At 34.4% G+C, this 19,575-nt stretch overlaps 1 protein-coding gene across 5 annotated transcripts in view; it reads right to left on the bottom strand.

Moving 5' to 3' along the window:
* The window catches only part of Ralyl (RALY RNA binding protein-like), a 624,857-nt gene that overhangs the window by 48,685 nt on the left and 556,597 nt on the right, over positions 1-19,575 (bottom strand). For all 5 annotated transcript variants that reach the window (XM_005381724.2, XM_013512855.1, XM_013512856.1 and 2 more), the window contains 2 exons: positions 19,011-19,058; positions 10,337-10,497 (listed from right to left, as the gene is read on the bottom strand). In XM_005381724.2, coding sequence (XP_005381781.1) covers positions 10,337-10,497; positions 19,011-19,058 — 209 coding nt within the window. The remainder of the gene's footprint in view (positions 1-10,336; positions 10,498-19,010; positions 19,059-19,575) is intronic.

The raw sequence follows: 19,575 nt of genomic DNA, 5'->3' as shown, positions 1-19,575 counted from the left end.
GCATCTTTCACCTGTAATCTCTTTAATAACATCTCATGTTTGCTGCTGGACATACCCTATTGTTGATTAATTTCCATATTAAATTGTAAGTTGTTTGAATGAAAACATCCTGATTAGGCATTCAAAAATTCCAGCAGTCATACTTTTTAATATTTTCTGTGTTTGAATAAGGTCTTTCTGTTCTTTTTCAGTAGTGAGGTTCCTGGTGCTTACTATATTGACCTGGGATTAAAACTTGTAATCAGTTTATAATTTTAAGTGATATTAAAAATTTTAAGAAAATCAGATTGTTATCTAATGAAAACATTTGTCTTCTGAGATTCCTGATTAACACATTTGTTAGTCTTTTAACAATACTACATTCTTAAAAAGAAATTGTGAGCAGTTGTTTAAAGCAGCACCTACTAATGGATTTATTCCATCATAATCTCTCTAGAACCAATCTTCTTTTTATAGACAGAGTTCTTTCAATTCTTTCCTTTCTGTTACTGAATTATTAATGAAACTGTCTTGAACATGGTCAGCAATTAATAAATACCAGATAATCTGATACCTTGTATCTATATATGTAGATATGGTCACCTCATACCAGTGTCAACCACAGAAATACACTTTATTGAAATTCTGTTTTTGTTCCAGGCCCTAAATTCACAAGACATTCTTTTAGGAGTTGACTGACTCATAGGAGACAAGTCAACAAATAGAAGTTTCAAAAATAATAGTATCATGAAACTATAATTTTATCAGAAACATTATAATATGGAAAAAGAATAACACACGACTCTGTGAGTTACCTTTTCGCAGTTTTCTCAATTCCACTGGGATTTTTCAAATTTCATAAACCTCAGCTTTAAAAAAGTGTTGCATAGACTGCAATGTCTTTACTTCTTAAAACATTATTGTGCATCATGAATATTTTTTTAAGACTTAGTACTGAATACACTTGATCAACTTGTTGCATAATTGTTACCGTAAAAGCCGCGATGTGGTCAGATTAGCAGCTAGGGAAAATTAAATCTAGTTACTGAAGAACACAAAGGATATAATCTAAAAATTATGAATTTGAAAAAATTGCTTTGTTGTTCACTCAACTCCAAGCTGTCTTTCCTTATACAATCTTCCTCAATAAAGATGATTCCTATGGCTGTATTAAGGTCACAGAATCTATACATGTTTATTGTGCCATATAACTTCAGCTGATGTAAATATATAACTGCTGGGTTTAGAGCTTTCCTTTGTGATAAGTCAAGGAATTATAATATTGAATTCTGTCACATTCAGAATAAAATAAGGACTACTGATTTATGTAATGTGGATTTATGGAAATCTTTATCAATTCAATTTATCTTCTTTTGCATCTGTCTGCCCTTTTCCTCTTATTCATACATTTCAAAGAATTTTAATACACAGAAGCTATTTTGCCAGTCTTGTAAACAGTTTCCAACCCCAAACTTTCAAGGATTTTGCTAAAATAAATTGGAGCAATTGATTACTTCTCTCCCAGTGGAATTTCATAGACTACTTACATATATGTGCATATAGTATTCCTAACATCTATGTCTCCATCTGTCCATACTCAATCTATATGCATTAGAAGAAAAAGATGTAGTAGAGAATGACTATAATTTATTTAAAAGGTGTTAATTACTTGCTTAGTATATGCACCCATTCATCTCGCATTTCCCTAGAAGTTGCATGTTTACAATTTCACTTAATTCTTATGGTAAATACACAAAGGATTTATTATTAAATTTGCTTCATCAATAAACACTGAGCATTAGAGAAGTTAAATAATATGTTTAGGATTGCTTAGCAAGGAAGTAACAAATCAAGTTTAGGGAGACTCCCTGATTTCAAAGCCATGGTTTATTTTTTGTGTGATTCCCCCTCCACCCACCACAACTCTGAGTCATGAGCTTCTCCTTGTTCATAGAGAATTGCTTTTTGGCTCCATGGAGTTCAGTGCAGAAAAAACATGTAATAAATATGGTATGATACATAGGAACATAAAATACATCAAATAATGGAGAGATAATTGAAAATCTATCATTTGATATTGAAGTGATCTGTTTTCTGTTCTTCTCAACAGACTTTAAGATCCTCACTGAAAGGCATGTCTAATTTGTCCATGGAACATTAGCTATGCAGGAGGTATGTCTGCTTCATTTATGGAAAATTAGCACCTGTCATGTGCATGTACTGATTAATGGAACTTTTGCCAGCTACATGGGCAAAGACAAAAGGTAACTTTCTTGATAGGGTTTGATAACTGATTGTGAACATAGCCTTACAAAACTGAGTCTTTCAGTTGTGACTAGAAAAAAGACTTTAGATTTCAATAAGTCAGAAATGCTAAGTAAAGTAATTAGAAAGTCTTATTACAGGGCTTGAAAGCGCATATGGAAAGGAAAAGTTATTGCTTAATAGTGTGATCAATTTTCCATGCTATATCTGGTAATCTGAACATCTACTTTGAAGATAACAATATGCAATCTAACAACCATTGTTAATTTCCTTAAACAATACATATGAAACCCTAACTTCTTTTAAACTCTTGAGTGTGGGCCAAAAGTTGTCCCCTTGTTTCACAGACTGACTCAATATATTCTGTAACTAATTTGCTCTGAGCTGAAACATTTCCAAAGATAAGGTTCATAGCCTACTATAAAATGTATGAAAAACAAAAAGCAAAATGCAAAATCAAATAGTGGTGGCACATTCTATAAATGTTAAAGGATATACTCTGTTTAAAGTATAATTAATATGAATATAAAAGTAATGTATAAAAAAGGAAGCTGGGCACCAGAGGGCATGCTTATAATCCTAGCTAGCTGGGAGGCTAAGATAGGAGAATAGAAAGTTTGAGGTCTCAAACAAAACATAAAAATAAAAAGAGCAAGAATATAGCTCAGTGGTAGAGTGCCACTGGGTTCAGTTTCCGGAAACAGAGACAGACAGACACAGACAGACAGACACACACACAGACACACAGATACACAGATCAGATGTGCATACAAATAACTGTAACATGAAATAGAAGAGATTAAGGCCCATAAATTGAAGATGAACAATTACCTTAGGGATAAAAGACACTGTCACCTTTGTAGTACAGAAGAGTCTGAATTTGGTGATACCAGGGTAGCATTACCTTAGCTGGATCTTCAAACACAGGCAATTTTTTCCATGCTGGTGACTGAACCCAGGGCCTTCACACTGAGAGACATTTTCAGTCATTTTTATTTATCATTTTTTAAATTTTGAGACAATGTCTGGATAAATTACTAACTTGCCCAACCTGAGTTTGAACTTGTGATCCTCTTATCTCAGCCTTTAAGGGTTCTGGGATTACATGCATGTGCTAAAATGCCAAGCTAAGAAAATTATTAATGATGCTGATTTTTGTTATATAGGATAATTCAGCTGATAAAATGGTGCTTAAGACAAAGGAAAGGCTTTCAGGTGGAGGAACATAAACAGAAATTTGGATATCTTAAAATATGTGTTTAATTAAGTTATTAGAATAGTGTAGAGATAAATTAGGAATGGAAGTACTAGGTCAGATATTTCTTGAGAAGTACACAGAGGAGCTTGGATTTTTATTTGCAAACAGTAAAAATTTTGAATTTTGAAAGAGAAATTGACCATGCACTTAGTTTGGAATAGTCTTGCAGCTAGACATGGAATTAATCAGATAAAGAGGAAGGGAAAGTCAAAGAAGCCAGTTAAGCAGCTATGAGAATGGATGATTTTGCTTATTAAGACTTGATCTAGGAAATCCGCAGAAGAGGAGGAGGAAGAGGCAGAGGTAAGAAATACTATGAAGTTTCATCAATAGGACTTATGTTTACATGCTGTTGTCATTCTATATTTGAAAGATTAGATGCTTTTGGAATTGTTAGTAAAATAAGTGTAAGTTCTATAGTAAAACTGAGAAAATATCTCAATTTCTCACAAAGCGTATTGATCAAAGGATTCCAAATGTGGTTATAGTACCAAACCACATTAAATTTAATGAAGAAAACCAAGTAGAGAAAATATATACATATATGTGTGTGTAATGTTTTGATTGGACTTCTCTCAGTCTATGCAATTGTAGTCTTACCAGGAGTTTACTACATTTTTATACATTGTGCTAACCAGTGCTCACAGGGACTCCTCAACAGCTACTCTATTTTTCAGGAGAGCCAAATAGTCTACTGAATCCTCCTTCAATTATTTAGTTAAATCATATCCAAGAAGTTGGCTTGTAAAGGAGAAAGAGCTAAAGTATAAATTTTATTTAGGTCTTTGATGTACTGTGCATAACTTCTGCTTGATGTGTTGTATGGTGTACCTCTTGAACACTCACATGAAGAGGTTCTAAATCTCACTACCTTAGAATGTGATTCTATTGAGATACAGGAGCTTTTAAGAAGTAATTAAGTTAAAATGAAGGCATGGGTGAACCCTAATCTAATAAGGCTGGTGTTGGTATAAGGAGAGGAAATCCGGACCAGAGTATGCAGAGGGAAGGTAACGAGAAGGCAGAGAGAGGAGATGGGCATCTATAAAAAGAGAAGCCTGGCACAGATCTTTGCCTTACCACTCCGCGAAAGAAACAAGCTGCTGACATTTTGATCTTCAACTTGCAGCTTTCAGAACTGTGAGAAAATAAATTTTGTTGTCTAAGCCATCTTGGCTGTGGTATTCTGTTACAGCAGTTCTAGCATATTAACAATATATTCATCATGTAAATTTCCTAAAATGTCCCTTTGATCATGTAGAACTTTGTCGACAGCCTTTTTCCACTGAATGAAGTCTAAGGTTTTCAGTATTCTTCACAATATTTCACTGTTGTAGCATTACCAATTTTATACTTCATTTTGCCTAGTCATAGTGACCTATTTCTTAATGACATTCTTAGCATTAAATCTTTGCTTCAGATACTCAACATAAAGATGGCTACCAATATTATTCCTGGGATCGTTTGTTGTCCAGTAAGAGTTTCATCATACCAGATGCTGTCTAACAGCTCTGTATATGTTAGCTTCTTTAATCCTTACAACCATGCTGTGGAGAAGGTAGTGAGATAATCATTCCGATTTTAGAGATGAGGTAATTATGACACAGTCAGTAAAATAGCTTTGTCCCCTAACACACAGCTAAGAAATGGAAGGGTTACCTTTTGGGTTCCAGGTACAGACATTTCATATTTTATCCTCTTGACTGTTATGCTTTTGTATAATTAGTAGTAGTAGCAGCAGTAGCAGTAATAACCCTAGTGAGCATGACCACGTGTCTAAGAACTTTATGGACATTAGTAATTTAATTCTTACAAAGATTGGAAACACAAAATATTATGTCTATTTTCCAGATGGAAGATGTAGAGCTACATGAGGATTCACTATCTTCCTCAGGCCACAGTAGCAACACACTGCAGAACACGTCTACAGAGGCAATCTGACAGCAAAGCCTCCATTCTTCCCTCAGATGACACCTCCAGGAAGGAGGACTCTCTTTGTTTTCATCTTTCCAAATTCACTTGCTTTACTAAATTCAATAAAAAAATCCCCTCATACACCTTCTCTAACCCTTCTGACCAGCAATTCTTTCTTCCTTAAGACCTTAAGAGCAAAACGCTTATAAATCCCTTATCCAAGAGAATGGATGGATGGGAATGTTGAGCAACACTTTGCCAGCTGTTACCATATTTCTTCACTTGCCGTTTTATCTCCATATTTCAGTTACATGCTTTTGGCAGGCAGGGATTAACGCGGCACCCAGTGTTGGGGATAACTTGCCAATAACGATTTCTTAAACTGAATTGAGCTGTCTTTAATTTTTGTTAGGTGCTTCAGGGCTTTTATATTAGCCCGTCATACATTTTGTCATTAAAAGTGCATTGACAAATTCAAACTTTCTGGATCTTTCCTGTTATACATTGTAATTTAAATTAGCTATTTAGAGAAACTTATAATAGAATTTTTGGAAGAAATGAAGTTTTTCCTCTAAAAACTGCAGCTCAGCCTCACAGATATTCATGTCTTCTCTTGTGACTTTCTTACCTGCAACATCACAGCTTCCTTGTTTTGTGACTCCATGAGGAACGACAGAACACGTTGATTATAGTTCTGGTTTTGGTTGATTTGAAGAGAGACAGTAGTAATCTAATTTTTTTAATTAACTTTAATTAATTTAATTTAATCTGGTGGTAGTCTAATTTTTTTAAAGAGCAATCCATCTTAATTGGTTATCTGTATTCATCTTTTGCAAACCATGTCACTAATATATTTTTCATTATGTGGATTTTTCCTTAGTAGAATTCAGTTGTATTAAAATTTTGAACTAAAAAATGACAAATTATCCAAGTTATAGTATTAATTTCCTCTTCTGAACTTGCTACATCATTAAACAATGAGAAATAACTTTTAGTAAAACAGCAAGATATATACTTGCCTCAGTAAATAGTCATTCAGATTATGCCAGTGTTAACATTGTACTTTACACTTCACTCAAAACTTTCATTTGTGACTTGAGTATGAAAATTATTGTTACCTAGAAACTAGGCTTATTATAAAACTGCTACCAAACTAATAATTATGCACTCATATATTTTACATATAGTGTACATGGTATGATTATTCAGTGTGCTCCTAGGGAGAATATGCAGTCATGATTCTAGTTATGAGTGCAGTTGAAGCATCTCTGGTTTCTATTTATGGTCCAATTTTCAGACTTAGCCTCTTGTCAAGACTGTCACATGTCACACAATATCAGACAGAGTTGCAAATTAACTTTATATATGATCTACCACTGGACTTTTAAGAATAGATTCTTATAAGTAGTTTATGACAAATTGTAAAGCTCATTTGGATTATTTCCCCAATTAGCTGGCTTGGGCAATTTGCCTTTTTATAAAAATAATTTTATCATCCATTTCTTCCAGTGTAAGAAAAAAATTTAACTACTTAGCTATTTTTGAGGATAGGAATTGAAGGTACTCCACATCTGGGTAATCCCACCTCAAAAATAATTATATTAAATTATAGAATGAAACAAAATAAATTTTTATTGATACAGAAACTGTAAAATTATCAACCTATTGCAATGATCCTGTGTTCTTTGATTAAAGGTGTATACACAGGAATATAATATTTGTACATGAGGTGAGATTATACTTGATGAAAAAAAAAACCCTCTCACATATCAAAAGAGATATCCAAGATAACTGTCCAAAAAAATCCCACTGGATTTTAGTTCTTCACTGCCTATGACACAAAAACAGCTTGATACACAAAGATACTGAGGGGTTCTACAGAAAGGCAAGAATGAACACAGTACAATTTATTTTTTCACAGGAGAGAGTAGAGACAAACAGGTAGACCAGGTAGATGCTGTAGAGGTACAACCAATATTAGAAAATGTTAATAAAAATGCCTTAATCAGAATCAATGACACACATGAAATAAAGATGCAAGGAATATAGTTGAAAATATTAGTTAAGCATACCTGTAAAAAGGTTAAATGTCAATATAAAAAACAAAAACTTTCAAATTGTTCCCCCAAACCAAACTCAAAAAAATTTTGTTTTCAGGAAACACACAGAAATAATGAGACAAAATTATATAATTTGAAATATATTCCCTCCAAATTAGTCCAGCTCCCAGTGACTGTGAAGGTGACCTTATTGAGAAATAAATCTTTGCAGGTATATTCAAAATCAGGTCATTAGGGGGAGCCCTAATGTGACAGAACTAGTGTCCTTGCAAGGAGAAGAGACATAGACACCAAAATGAAAAAGAGCATCATGTGACCATGGCGGCAGAGAACATCTCCTCAAGCCAAGCAATCTAATGACTGCAAGCCTCGAAGTTTCTGTTATTTTAAGCTACTCAATATAGGATAGTTTTTTATATCATCCCTAGGAAAGTAATACAGAAAAAAGGTTGAAAAGAAATGGATGTGTAGAGGAAATCTGTACCAAAACAGAGCCGTATGGCAAAGATCAAACTATCAAAGTAAAATTGAAGGTGAAAAATAGTAAATGGGGTACTATATAAGTGAAAATTTACAATTCTCCAATAAGTTATAGAGGGGCAATTGAAAAATATGAGGAATAAATGAGTTAACATGTAAAGTACTTGAAACAATATCTGTCATAAAGACTGCAGGGCATAAGCTATCATTTTTCTTCACTTTATTAGTATAAGCCATAGTATAAAAACAGACCAAGGAGTGGCCAGGTGTAAAACATCACTTCAAGAAGACACAACTTCATATAGTCTGTATCACATTGCAAGATTTCAGTTTCAGAATTTGACATATAAATCTACCACCCAAAAAGCAATCCTAAAGAGGATTTGGATAATACAATCAACAAACTAACACTATACACAGTTCTGTACTAAAAGCAGAAAATATATTCTGCTTGTATGTCCATTCAGAAATTCTGGTTATTACAGAATCAAAAGAAATTCTTACCAAGATCCTCAAAGGGGATTTCAGAGTTCTTAATCTCTCTTAATGATATAAATAGAAATCAAAAATTAAAAGAGCAAAAACCAGTTTAACCATTTGAATACTGAGATATCTATTTAAAAATAACCAGCTGCTGTTCTTTTACAGCATCTGAATGCATGAGTCCCATGTGGTTCCACCTGCCAGGAATGGCTACAAGGAATGCTCAATTTTCTAAGTCAGTGGCTCTACTGCCATATCTTTAGGGAACATTTAGAAATATATTAGCAGGTTTATAGTTACAAACACCAAGAATTCTCCAGGTACTTAGGGGTCAGGGAAATTAAATGCTCTACAAAGCTAAGGACCCTCTTATGCAATGTAAAGCTACCCTGGACAAAATACCAATAATGCTTCCATTGATAAACACTGCTTTAAAACTGACCATGGGGCAAAGATGCACAATGCTTCAGGTAATTCTGTTTGAAATTAAGTTAATACCACTAATGGTAAAAAGGGTTTCTATAAATCTAGCAGACAATTCAGTGTTAAATTTTCCACAGTAAGAATCAAGTTCAAGAACTTTCCCTGCTCTTAATAATCTGAAAGTATATTAGAATATTTAGCGACTGAAGCAGAAACTAATTTTCTCTTATTACTGAGATTGAAAAAGGAATTCATCATTATCTATCTCCAGGAAAGATTAGATAAATAAGTACACAGAGAAATGAATATTTAGTTTGCTGTTGAGGTTATATTAGCTAAATCAAATTCTCAGCACACAAAACTTTAGTTTCTAGAAGCACCAGTACTTTATTGTCTCCTAAATATTTTTTGGTCCAGTCTTATGTAAAATGAAATATTTTGATAATGATTACTTGACGATGTTGTAGAAAAAATTACTGATAACAGGTAGAGAACTAAGAGACATGTTTTCTAGCTCTGACTTTACCATTGACTAGCTCCACGACCTTCTGTGTTTGCTCAGGAATAAAAGGGTAGTAAAATTATGCACTGTACTTCTCTTTTACTCTCTTTAAAATAAAAAAAATAGATAAATAAAAACAACAACAGCAAAAAGGGGTTGGAACGTAGAATACCTATAACCTTCCCACACTGCCTCCCAAGCCACCTTGGACCTTGCCCTCTTATCTCTCCAGCCACACTTCCACTTCCTCTTTCTGCTGCAGTCCCAGGGGACCTTTTGTTCCTTCACTTAAGGTATCTGCACTGGCCACTCCTGCTGACCAGAACACTCTGTCCTGTAGTTTTAGAATTGCCCTCCTGCTTCCTTGATTGCTTTGGGTTTCCTGTCAGATGTCACCTACAACAGAAATACAGCACTACGGCTTCCTTGTCTTCATTTTCTTTTACATATCGATAATGCATTGGCTAATTGTCTATTTCTGCTCTGCTAGAATACAATCTCTCAAGGAATTCAGGAAATTATATTTTCTTTTTAAGGATGATATTCTAATAACAAATTAAGAGTTTTTCCAAATCAGTTCTGATCTAATTTGCCTATTTTTATTATCCCAAAGCTCAAAACAAACTAATGTTTCTCTGAAAAGACAATATACGCACATCTTTTTCAAGTGAAATTGTTTCCTCATTAAAAGCAACATGCTTTCTTTTGGCTTTAATATATCACAAGCTAAGTAGGCAGAGAGCACAATATTATTTGTTGTGAAAAATATTTTTGAAATCTGTTCTGGGATCTTGTCAGTCATGTCTGTGTGTGTGTAATCTACTGCACTGCAGTGAGGTAGGAAGCAGAGATACTTTTATATCCTTTTTATGTTTCTCTAATAATTATCTGGTTAATTTGTCGACTGTAGGCTCTCATGCAATCATAGTTATTGTTATTTTTGTTTAAAGGGAAAGAAACGACATTACTTACATTTAGAGCCTGATGAAGACGACCCACTGACAGATCTTGATCCGCCTTTCATGGAAAAGACTCCTTTTCCCCTGCGGGTCGTTGTGACAGCCACCCGGGGACGCTTCAGGGGGATGACCGCACGGGGAGGTGGAGGTACGCGCCCATGGTAATCAAACAACCTTCACGAAATACAAAGGGAGAGTTGGTTTGACACCTAAATAGTCTGTCAAATGTGTGAAATAAGTAAGAGAATGGCCTGGTAAAATGTTACAATAAATATGCTTCTGCAGTTGTTTGATAGAAAGTGTTTATTTTGGCAGATTTATTCTCACTAAAGAAATAGATGCAAATGTAGTCTATGCTTTTTGCACATAGAATATGATTCTCACTATGAACTCATTTGTAAGGTAGGAAAGGACAAGGAGCTTGGCTCCAATAGCACCGTGTAATTTACTGAAATTATGCTGACCTTTGTCCCGAAATATATTCCTTTGCTTGGGTAAACAGGTTTACCCTTCTTAGGAATAGAACATTTCCTTTTATATATCAAACTTTAGAACACTAAGTTTTCAAAGAGATAATGCAGAGCCAGAGACACAATAAAGAAAATGATTCTCTAATCAGAAAGAGGAGCTTGCAGGGAGGACAAACAATCAAAAAACCAAACAAGAAGGAAATTAGTTTGAAGAAAATAACTCTGAGAGGCAAACCAATATGGTGCCCCACCTCTAAGGACATTTAAAGTAATCAAAGCCTCTTCTGACTGTAGAAAAAAGAAATAGGATTTGAATAAAGTGGCACTAGCAGGAGGATAAATTTTTGTTGACTATAGCTTGGTGGGAAATATTTATCTGGAAATATTTGATTTTTCTGACCATTTTCCATCTGTTCAAATGAAGAATAGAGATAATGATAGTGTTAGCTGTGGAAATGTTTTTAACCAAAGAGAATATCGATAAATTTACTTTTGCTAAAGAGTGGGGAAAATGATATGCATTACAAGCAATGCATTTCCATTAAAGAATGCAACTGTAAGATTATTGATTCAGTTTTAAAAATAGGTAATTCAAAAATTCAAAATCTAGGGGCTGGAGATTTAGCTCAGCAGCAAAGCGCCTGCCTGGCAAGCACAAGGTCGTGAGTTCGGTTCCCGGTACCAGAGAAAAACCAAAAAAAAATTCAAAATCTTTATATTATTTACACTGAATATCATATGGAACAGATTTTTACATGATAGTATATTTAAGAATCATAATAGGTCAGAGAAAAAAAATCCTGGTATACATTTTATCATTTATTTAAAAAAAACTGCATGACAGTGAACAAATGTGTAATTATTATCCACTATGAATAAAATAGCATTACTTCAAATAAAATAATTCAATATGAAAGTCAAAACTGAAAAAACTAGAAGAGAAAGAAAATAATCTCAAAATTCTCTAAGAGATTATTTTATAAAAAGGTACTTCACTTGTGCCTTGGAAAATGTGATCATCTCTTTTTAGAAAACAACCCAAAATATAATACAAGTTAAGATAGACTGGTTTTCCAGTATTCAAAAACATTTAAACCTATCGCACTACTGGGGGGGAGGAATATTTAAAACAAATTTAAAGCAGAACTCTTTAGTACTAGAAATATCTCTTACATTTGAGAGCTAAAGTGTCCAAAAATAATTTAGGAACCTGCTGGTGGGAAACTGGGAGATGTCTGGCGAGGAAAAGTAGCCAAATGAGACAAGTTCAAAAGAGGTGGCCTCCGCTGTGAATCAGCAAAGTGCATTAGACCCAAGAACTGCTAGAAAAGAGCAGGTCATGGGTGTCAACACATTATAGTTTACTTCAAAGAGTGCAGGCAGACAGAGGCTGAAAAGGGTTATGAATATTTTCCAGAACACCAGGGACTTGAAAATCAAAAGGGTCAAGGAAAACTGCCCCTCATTTCAATCACAGAACAAGGTCTACATTAGTTATTTATAAGTTGAATTCACAGAACTCTTTAAGTCAGTGAACCAAAATATGATGGCATTTTGCATCAGCTATGATACACAAAACTATTGAGGGGAAAAATATGGCAATTGACTCATCTCTCTCAGCCTAGAAGTTGTGCCTTCAGATGAAAGATAAGCTCTCTGGAGACCGTTTTCCTAGGCCATGCATATGCAACTTAACAAGTTCATTAAATAAACTAATTTATAAATTGAGTGAAGAAAATCTCTAAAGCACAATCAAAAATATATAAAGAATGCTATAATGGAAATGCAGACCAAATAAACCCACCATATTTATTGCTACTTCAATTAGAATGCACTTCAGTAAGATTTTTATAAGGGGCTGAAACGTCTGTCATTTCTATTGCATTCCTCAGTAGGGGATTCCTGTCAATATTTCTACTGCGTTCCCCAGCCTGAGATTCCAAAGTTTCCTGAACTAGCCTACCCTGGTCTTAGGTTGAGAAAACAGATTTGCACTTACTTATTGTATTTGTAACAATATTAGCAGTTGACATACATTTTAGTAACATATTTAGTATAAGTTTTGCCCTTTGGTGCAAATTCTCAGAGAGCAACCCTTGTCCTCTGAATATTTGGTGAGTTGCTTGAATGGGAGATGATTTTTCTCACTAAGGAATCAGTTAATATTTTAACAATTCCATTTGCCTCTCAGACAAGCAAGTAGGAAGCATCAGAATGTTAAATATTTTAATATGGGATGTGATTCACAAATCAAAACTGAGGAAAGGTATGGGGATTACATGTAAGAGTATATTTTTAAAATTTTAGAAGGTATTGTTTCTTTCAACATTTATTTGACTTAAATATTGTCTGAGATATATAATTTCATTATTTAGCAAAAGCTAAAAACCAGTAACATTAATTTTAATATTAATTTAATTGTTAAAAGATATAACATTGGTAGGAAATATAAGGATATCAGATTTCATACATGATCCTCAAAAATACGGACGTTTTGGCTAGATGTAGTGGTGCATGCCTGTAATCCCAGTATTTGGAGGCTGAAGCAGGAAGTGTCAAAAGTTCAGTGCCAGCATGGGCTACATTGTGAGTTTAAAACCAGCTTTGACTACATAGTGATACCTTATCTCAAAAAAAAATATGTTTTTTTTGGAAAGTCAACTTGCTTGCATATTAACATAGAAAATAAATACACTTTGAGTGTTTTTTAAATTAAAGAATTTACTACTACTAAATTCTAACAATACCAATGTTTCAGAAGAAATACATGAAATAAAAAACTTAGTCTTACTTTCTACAACAGCTATTATCATCCTCTAATCTTTCTATATGAATCCATATATTTCACATTATGGAACAATATATTCCTATGTTCTGGCCAATTACCTTTGGTTTATACTACAAATTGGGTTGAAATTTATGTCTTTTAACTGCAAATCACTGCCCTTGTGAACTGTATAATGCTGTTATTTCCAACTCAACATTTTTTTGGTCCTGGGGATTGAACTCAAGGGCACCCTACTACTGGGATACAGCTCAGTCCTCTCTCTTGTCAACCTTTTAAGAGGAATACCATTCTACTAGGTGATAATTTAAATTTGTATAATGAAACAGATATTGTGTCTTCTAATGTTTTCCAGTGTCATAAGTATATACTGTGCTCTATATAATTAATGATCTGAAAAAGACTGGTACTTAGAGATTTTCCATTAATTGCAATACTAATAGTTTTTCCCTATTTAGGTCAAATTTTTTCTAGAATTGAACAGTCCCTGTTTTGGATCACTTAAAATTTATATAAGCTTTCTATATGGTAAGACACTTCTGGTATTTCTTTTTATCTATTAAAAATTTACTCATCACCAGAAATTATAAACTCTTTAGTGCTTTTTCTGGTACTACTGAAAAAAGACGGGTTTAAATTGCTAGCATCTCAAAAATTGAAAATATTCTCTGTGGGTATTCAATATAATTTACTTCTATATCCTTTTACTTGGAAGCATCGAAACTATGCTTAGTTTTAATAACATGCAATGTGCTCTATCATACTTAAGTCTTTAAGAGAAAATACTATTGAAGGTTATAAATTGCTGGATAATTTTTCATAAGATATAGAAAGGTAAACATTTAGAATAATCACTGAAATATACATCGTAATATTTCACGAGGCCTGAAACCATGGATGGACACAAGAAACCATAGGATGGAACTTGATATAGAGAAGTTTTCTACGGTAAAACTATGGAAATGTTGAAAACTTTCAATCACATCAAAATCCTCAAAACTAGAGAAATAGGATGACAGTATGATGTGGTAGCAAGTCAGTGATTAAGATACTGTTTCAGGGGCTGGGGATATAGCTCAGCGGCATAAGCCCTTGCCTGGCAAGCGCAAGGTCGTGAGTTTGATCCCTGGTACTGCAAAAAAAAAAAAAAAAAAGATATTGTTTCTCAACTCATCCTTATCCCATGATGGGTTGGATGCTGCAGGGTGGGGACCTGGCTTCCTGCTCTGCTCACCCAATAAAGGACCAAAGAAGGGCACTGTAAGACTGGAGCAGGGAAAGGGCTTGCTTCTTTTTGTTTCAGCATTCTGCTCTTCTCAGCATTACCCAACCTCATGACTTCACCCTGGCAACAGTAGAATCTGCTTGGAGCAATTCTGTAACACTTGTAGAGCCTCTAAGACATCGGCAAGTGTAGCCTGTGTCCCCTCCTCAGAGGTCTGGGTGCCATGTCCACTCAGGAACAGCAGCCTCAGCCTGGCTCTACCTGCTATTGAAAATTTTAGCTCTGCAAAGCCCTTTTTGTACAGTATCTTAAAAATATCAAATTTCCATGTTTTCCAGGCTTTTCTGGAACTCCATGGCTCAAGCAACCCTCCTGCCTTATCATCTCCACTAAGGGGGACAACAGGTCACACAGCTGGTCTTGCAGTAAAATTTTACAATCCCAACCTCTTCCTGTTTCCCCAGCTCAAGAGATGTTAACTGTTTCTTGCAGTTGCTAATATCATAATAATGAGGTGACGTTTTCTCTTTGCCCTTTTCAGTTCCTTAATAAATAGTCAGTAATTTAATAATAGTTATTATAATAGTTGTTATGGTAACTAGTTATAATAATAGTTATTATAGTAACTAGTTAGTTATTATAATAACTAGTCATATACAATTGTCCTTGCTAAACATAACTCGTGTGATTTTTGTTTTCCTGACCTAACCAAAGCACATGGAGTTCACGGAAGTAGCTGACTGCTCTCTCTCTCTGTCTCTCTGTCTCTCTCTCTCTCTGCAGGTGTGTTCAGCTGCAGGTGAGATGAGTAGGTTAAGGGAAAACAATAAAAACAGGATGATGCAGAGGTGTCCTGAGGAATCAGTAGGGAAAGACTATTGACCAATCCACTTATTTCTCAGCCATATGGCTACGGCTATACGAATGCCAGTATGAGAAGCACATTCATCACACTGATAATGGCTGCCTGCTAATTGTTGCTGGTAACTGACATCAACTAAACACTAAAAATACATCAGGCATAATGCTGATCATTACACATATGTTACCTCATTTAATCCCAGCACAATTTTATGAGTTAGAAATCAATTTCGTGCTCACCTAACAGATGAGCTAACAGGTTCTGTAATATATAATTTGTCCAACTTTGCACAGCTATTAAAATAGATATTTAAAAACTTAACCATAAGTATAAGTCAAGTGTAATTCAGGAAGAATTACTGTGTAAAAGCTGTCCAGTGACTCTGTAGGCCACTTATCTTGTCCAGCCTTTTCACCCTGCTTTCCTTTCACGGTATTCTGTTCACAGGGAGCTGTGAGTATATCCACTAGTAAAAGATGCTTATGTCTTTCTTAGCCAAGCGAAATAAGAAAAATAAACTAATGAGAGCACAAACTGCTCAGATAGTCTACTAGCATCACAACCAAACTGATTTATTGCACACTTAGAAGCCAAACAGATTGTATATTAGACAAACACATGATTTTGAAAATTGTTCAGAGTCAGACTTCGTGTGCGTGTGTGTAATGTAGTCATCTGAAATCTTCAGGCTTTATAGTTACTGGATTGTTTAAGATCTTTGCACTTTGGAAAGTAAGATCTCTGTCTCTGTCTCTATCTGTCTGTCTCTCTTTTTCTCTCTCTCTTTACTGAGCTGTCATTTATGAACAGTAAAATGCACATGTAGCTTCTCTTTAAAGTGAGGAATCTGAAAACTTGAGTTGCCCAAATTTTCAAGAACTTGTTATCAGAATCTGAGTCTCCTTTCTACCGCAAAGCTTCATTTTAGGTAGAAATTCTTTAGATGTATAAGGAAGTTGCATGATAGAAAACAGAGAAGATGTTGAAACCATTTAACAGACTAGAAGACATGGTATGTCAACTGAAAACTTTATTTATAATAATTGGGACAACCTTCTGCATCCTGCAAAAGAAGAGGTATAGTTAAAAATGTCTTTAAAATTACCGAAAACTAAAATTATCAAGAAGTAAAAAGACGGTCTCCACACTATCTTTTAACAGTAAATGGGATGATTTTAATGTTGGCAGATGTTCAAATCACATAAACAAGTTATTATAAACCGTCAGATGTTTAAAATAAAGTCTTAAATCTTTAGACATTAGAAAATGATCATAGAAAATCATTCCTGACTATTACATTTGGTCTACAAGAATAACTAGTAAAATAAATTGCATAACCCAGTAGTTCAGATATATTAATATGTCTGACTCCATGCTAGCAAGGCTGTGTTCTTTTATTTCACACCATAAACTGACTTTGTTTCTCGGTTTTGCATATGCACATAGTGGGTTATTGAATGAATGCTCAGGTTATGACAACAGTTTAATCTCTAATTAGTGGGGTGACCCTGGGAAAAGTGATCATGTCTTTAAATTTAAAGGGATGAATTAGTAACATGAATTGAATAGACATTGTGAGCAAGGCTTATTGATAGTTCCTAAAGATAATAAAGATTTGCAAAAGTTTACATGTGCAGCCATCAAGGAGGACGGTAGGAGGACATGAATAAAGCACTGTCAGTGCAGAAAGGAAGTACACAAATCAGAAGTTCTGTGAGGAAATGTGCTGAGAGAGGGGACCCTAACTGAGCCTGGGAGTGGTGTCCAGAGAGACCTGAAGGACAAAGTGACAGAGGTCGGGGAAGGAATCTAAGGAGATGGAGCTGTGCAGGAAAAAGACCCGTGGGAGGAAGGAACCTGATATTCTTGTGGAACTGAGCAAGGACCAGGGCAGCTGGAGGAGACAGAATAAAACCCTTTGAGAGGCCCATGGATTTCTTTCCTCCTTAGCATATCCTTGATAACATTCTTTTGTAGATTTTCATTTTTATGCCTTGAGATTTTTTGTTTTAATAGTACTTATAAATGAAAAATTTAAAAATATTTACCACCTTTCCCCCCAATGGTCTGTTTATGCACAGTTAGTCCTCCAGTTGGATACCCCAGATGTATACGCACTTTAGTTATCACTCTTCGGTTAAATTATACCACTTCTCCAGTGACCAAAATTAAATTTGAGGTATCACAAATCGTAAGCTGTGGATAATATCATAGAGTCCAAACTTGTCACTGCCTTTCCGTCCACAAATGACTTTAATATAATAAACGTGCTCATGACTGGGGAGCAAGGGCATCACTCTCTCAAAGTCTTTCCGAGATGTGTGGCTGTTTTCCTGTTACTCACTAAACACCCAGGCAGCAGTGAGGCATTTGTAGTCTCCTTGTCACCTCATCATAAACTCATGTGCATTTTATAGAAATGGATAATCAAGAGAGACAACTGATCAATAAAGATGCGGTGCAGCAAAGAACTGAAGAGTGATAATGCTGGAAGTGAACTTCCAATTAAAAGTGCATGGATTATTTAAAAAAGTTCATCATCAGCATGCTGACACTTTCACTTGACAGATTCTAAATATCAAGCTAAAGAAAATCAATAAGGGTAAACTCACTTCCATGCACAAGGAAAGTGGATATAATGTACTGAAAGGGATGAGGTAATGAAGAGGAAGTGACACTGACCAGGAAATGTGCATGGAGCGAACTCATGCACACAGTTCACTGCATGAATAAAGTGCGGAGAGTGACCTAACCTTAGAAGGGAGTATAATTTACCAAAGTACAAACCAGTCACTTGTCCCATATTCTAAGTTACAGAGTGAAAGGAAGATACACATGGTTTGAGCTAATTTTGATAAATTATAATACAAACCAATATAACAAATTAATTCTCAATATTGGTATTGTTTTAACTTACAGTGTGCTAAAAATCTACTAGCTTTACTGTATGTACCTCAGTATTTATAGGCAGAGATTAAAAGTGCTTTAAAGGTTCTGCCAAAAATTTTAAAGGGAAAAATAGAAAAAGCTTATTTTTTTTCTGACTATTAACATTTTGATTCGTTTCAGCTTGTATGGTTGTTTTTATGGTCCCATATTATGGTCTGTAAATTTCACTGAATCTGATCAACATGACATTTTTCATGTGTTTTGAAAACAGATAAATTTTAGAAGATAGTAGTCATTTTCAAAGTTAATAAAACTATCAGTCTTGAGAATTCTGAATGTTTTAGTGGAACTTCATAATTTCTTTAATTTTTAACTATAAAATATTATTTGAAAAGTTTAAAGCAGAAAGTAGTCAAAATTTAAATCATAGGGAAACAAGGATGAAATTTTACATACCGATTGTAGAAATCATCTCTGTAGTAATCATAGTCAAAGACATAACCACTAAGGAGGGAAATAAAAAGAATTAGTTGGCAATTATATCAATCACATTACTTTTGGTATTGATTTATGATGTTATAGCAAGAAATTTATGTTACTTTTTATATACTTATTTTGAATGTAATTACCCCAAAACGGCTTTACAAGATCATATCTAACTTGATATAATGCCATATAAAATTATTATTGCATGTTCACAGTGGAGAAGCTATCAGCTCTCCATGGTTTATGTGCTTTGCAATGGACGATAAGAGCAAATAGCAAAAAAAAGACACTTTTAGTGCCTGTGACTCAAAATGAGGACTTTATGCCCCCTAGACAAGATATGACACAGTTGGCCATTCTTTCTAAGGTAAAAAGTTCTTTCCTTCTAAAGTGTGTACAGAGAGGCTAAATAATGAATAAAAATTATTAATATATATTTAAAATAACTCTAAAGGCTTAACATTCTATTTATTATAAGAATGGTAAACATAAATGCAAACTTCTGCGTTATTTTTCCATATATACCTTTAATTTC

This window comes from Chinchilla lanigera, unplaced genomic scaffold (assembly GCF_000276665.1).
Source record: "Chinchilla lanigera isolate Chin_1 unplaced genomic scaffold, ChiLan1.0 scaffold00016, whole genome shotgun sequence".
In the NCBI taxonomy this organism is placed as follows: Eukaryota; Metazoa; Chordata; class Mammalia; order Rodentia; family Chinchillidae; genus Chinchilla; species Chinchilla lanigera.
This window is presented reverse-complemented; position numbering and strand designations above follow the sequence as displayed.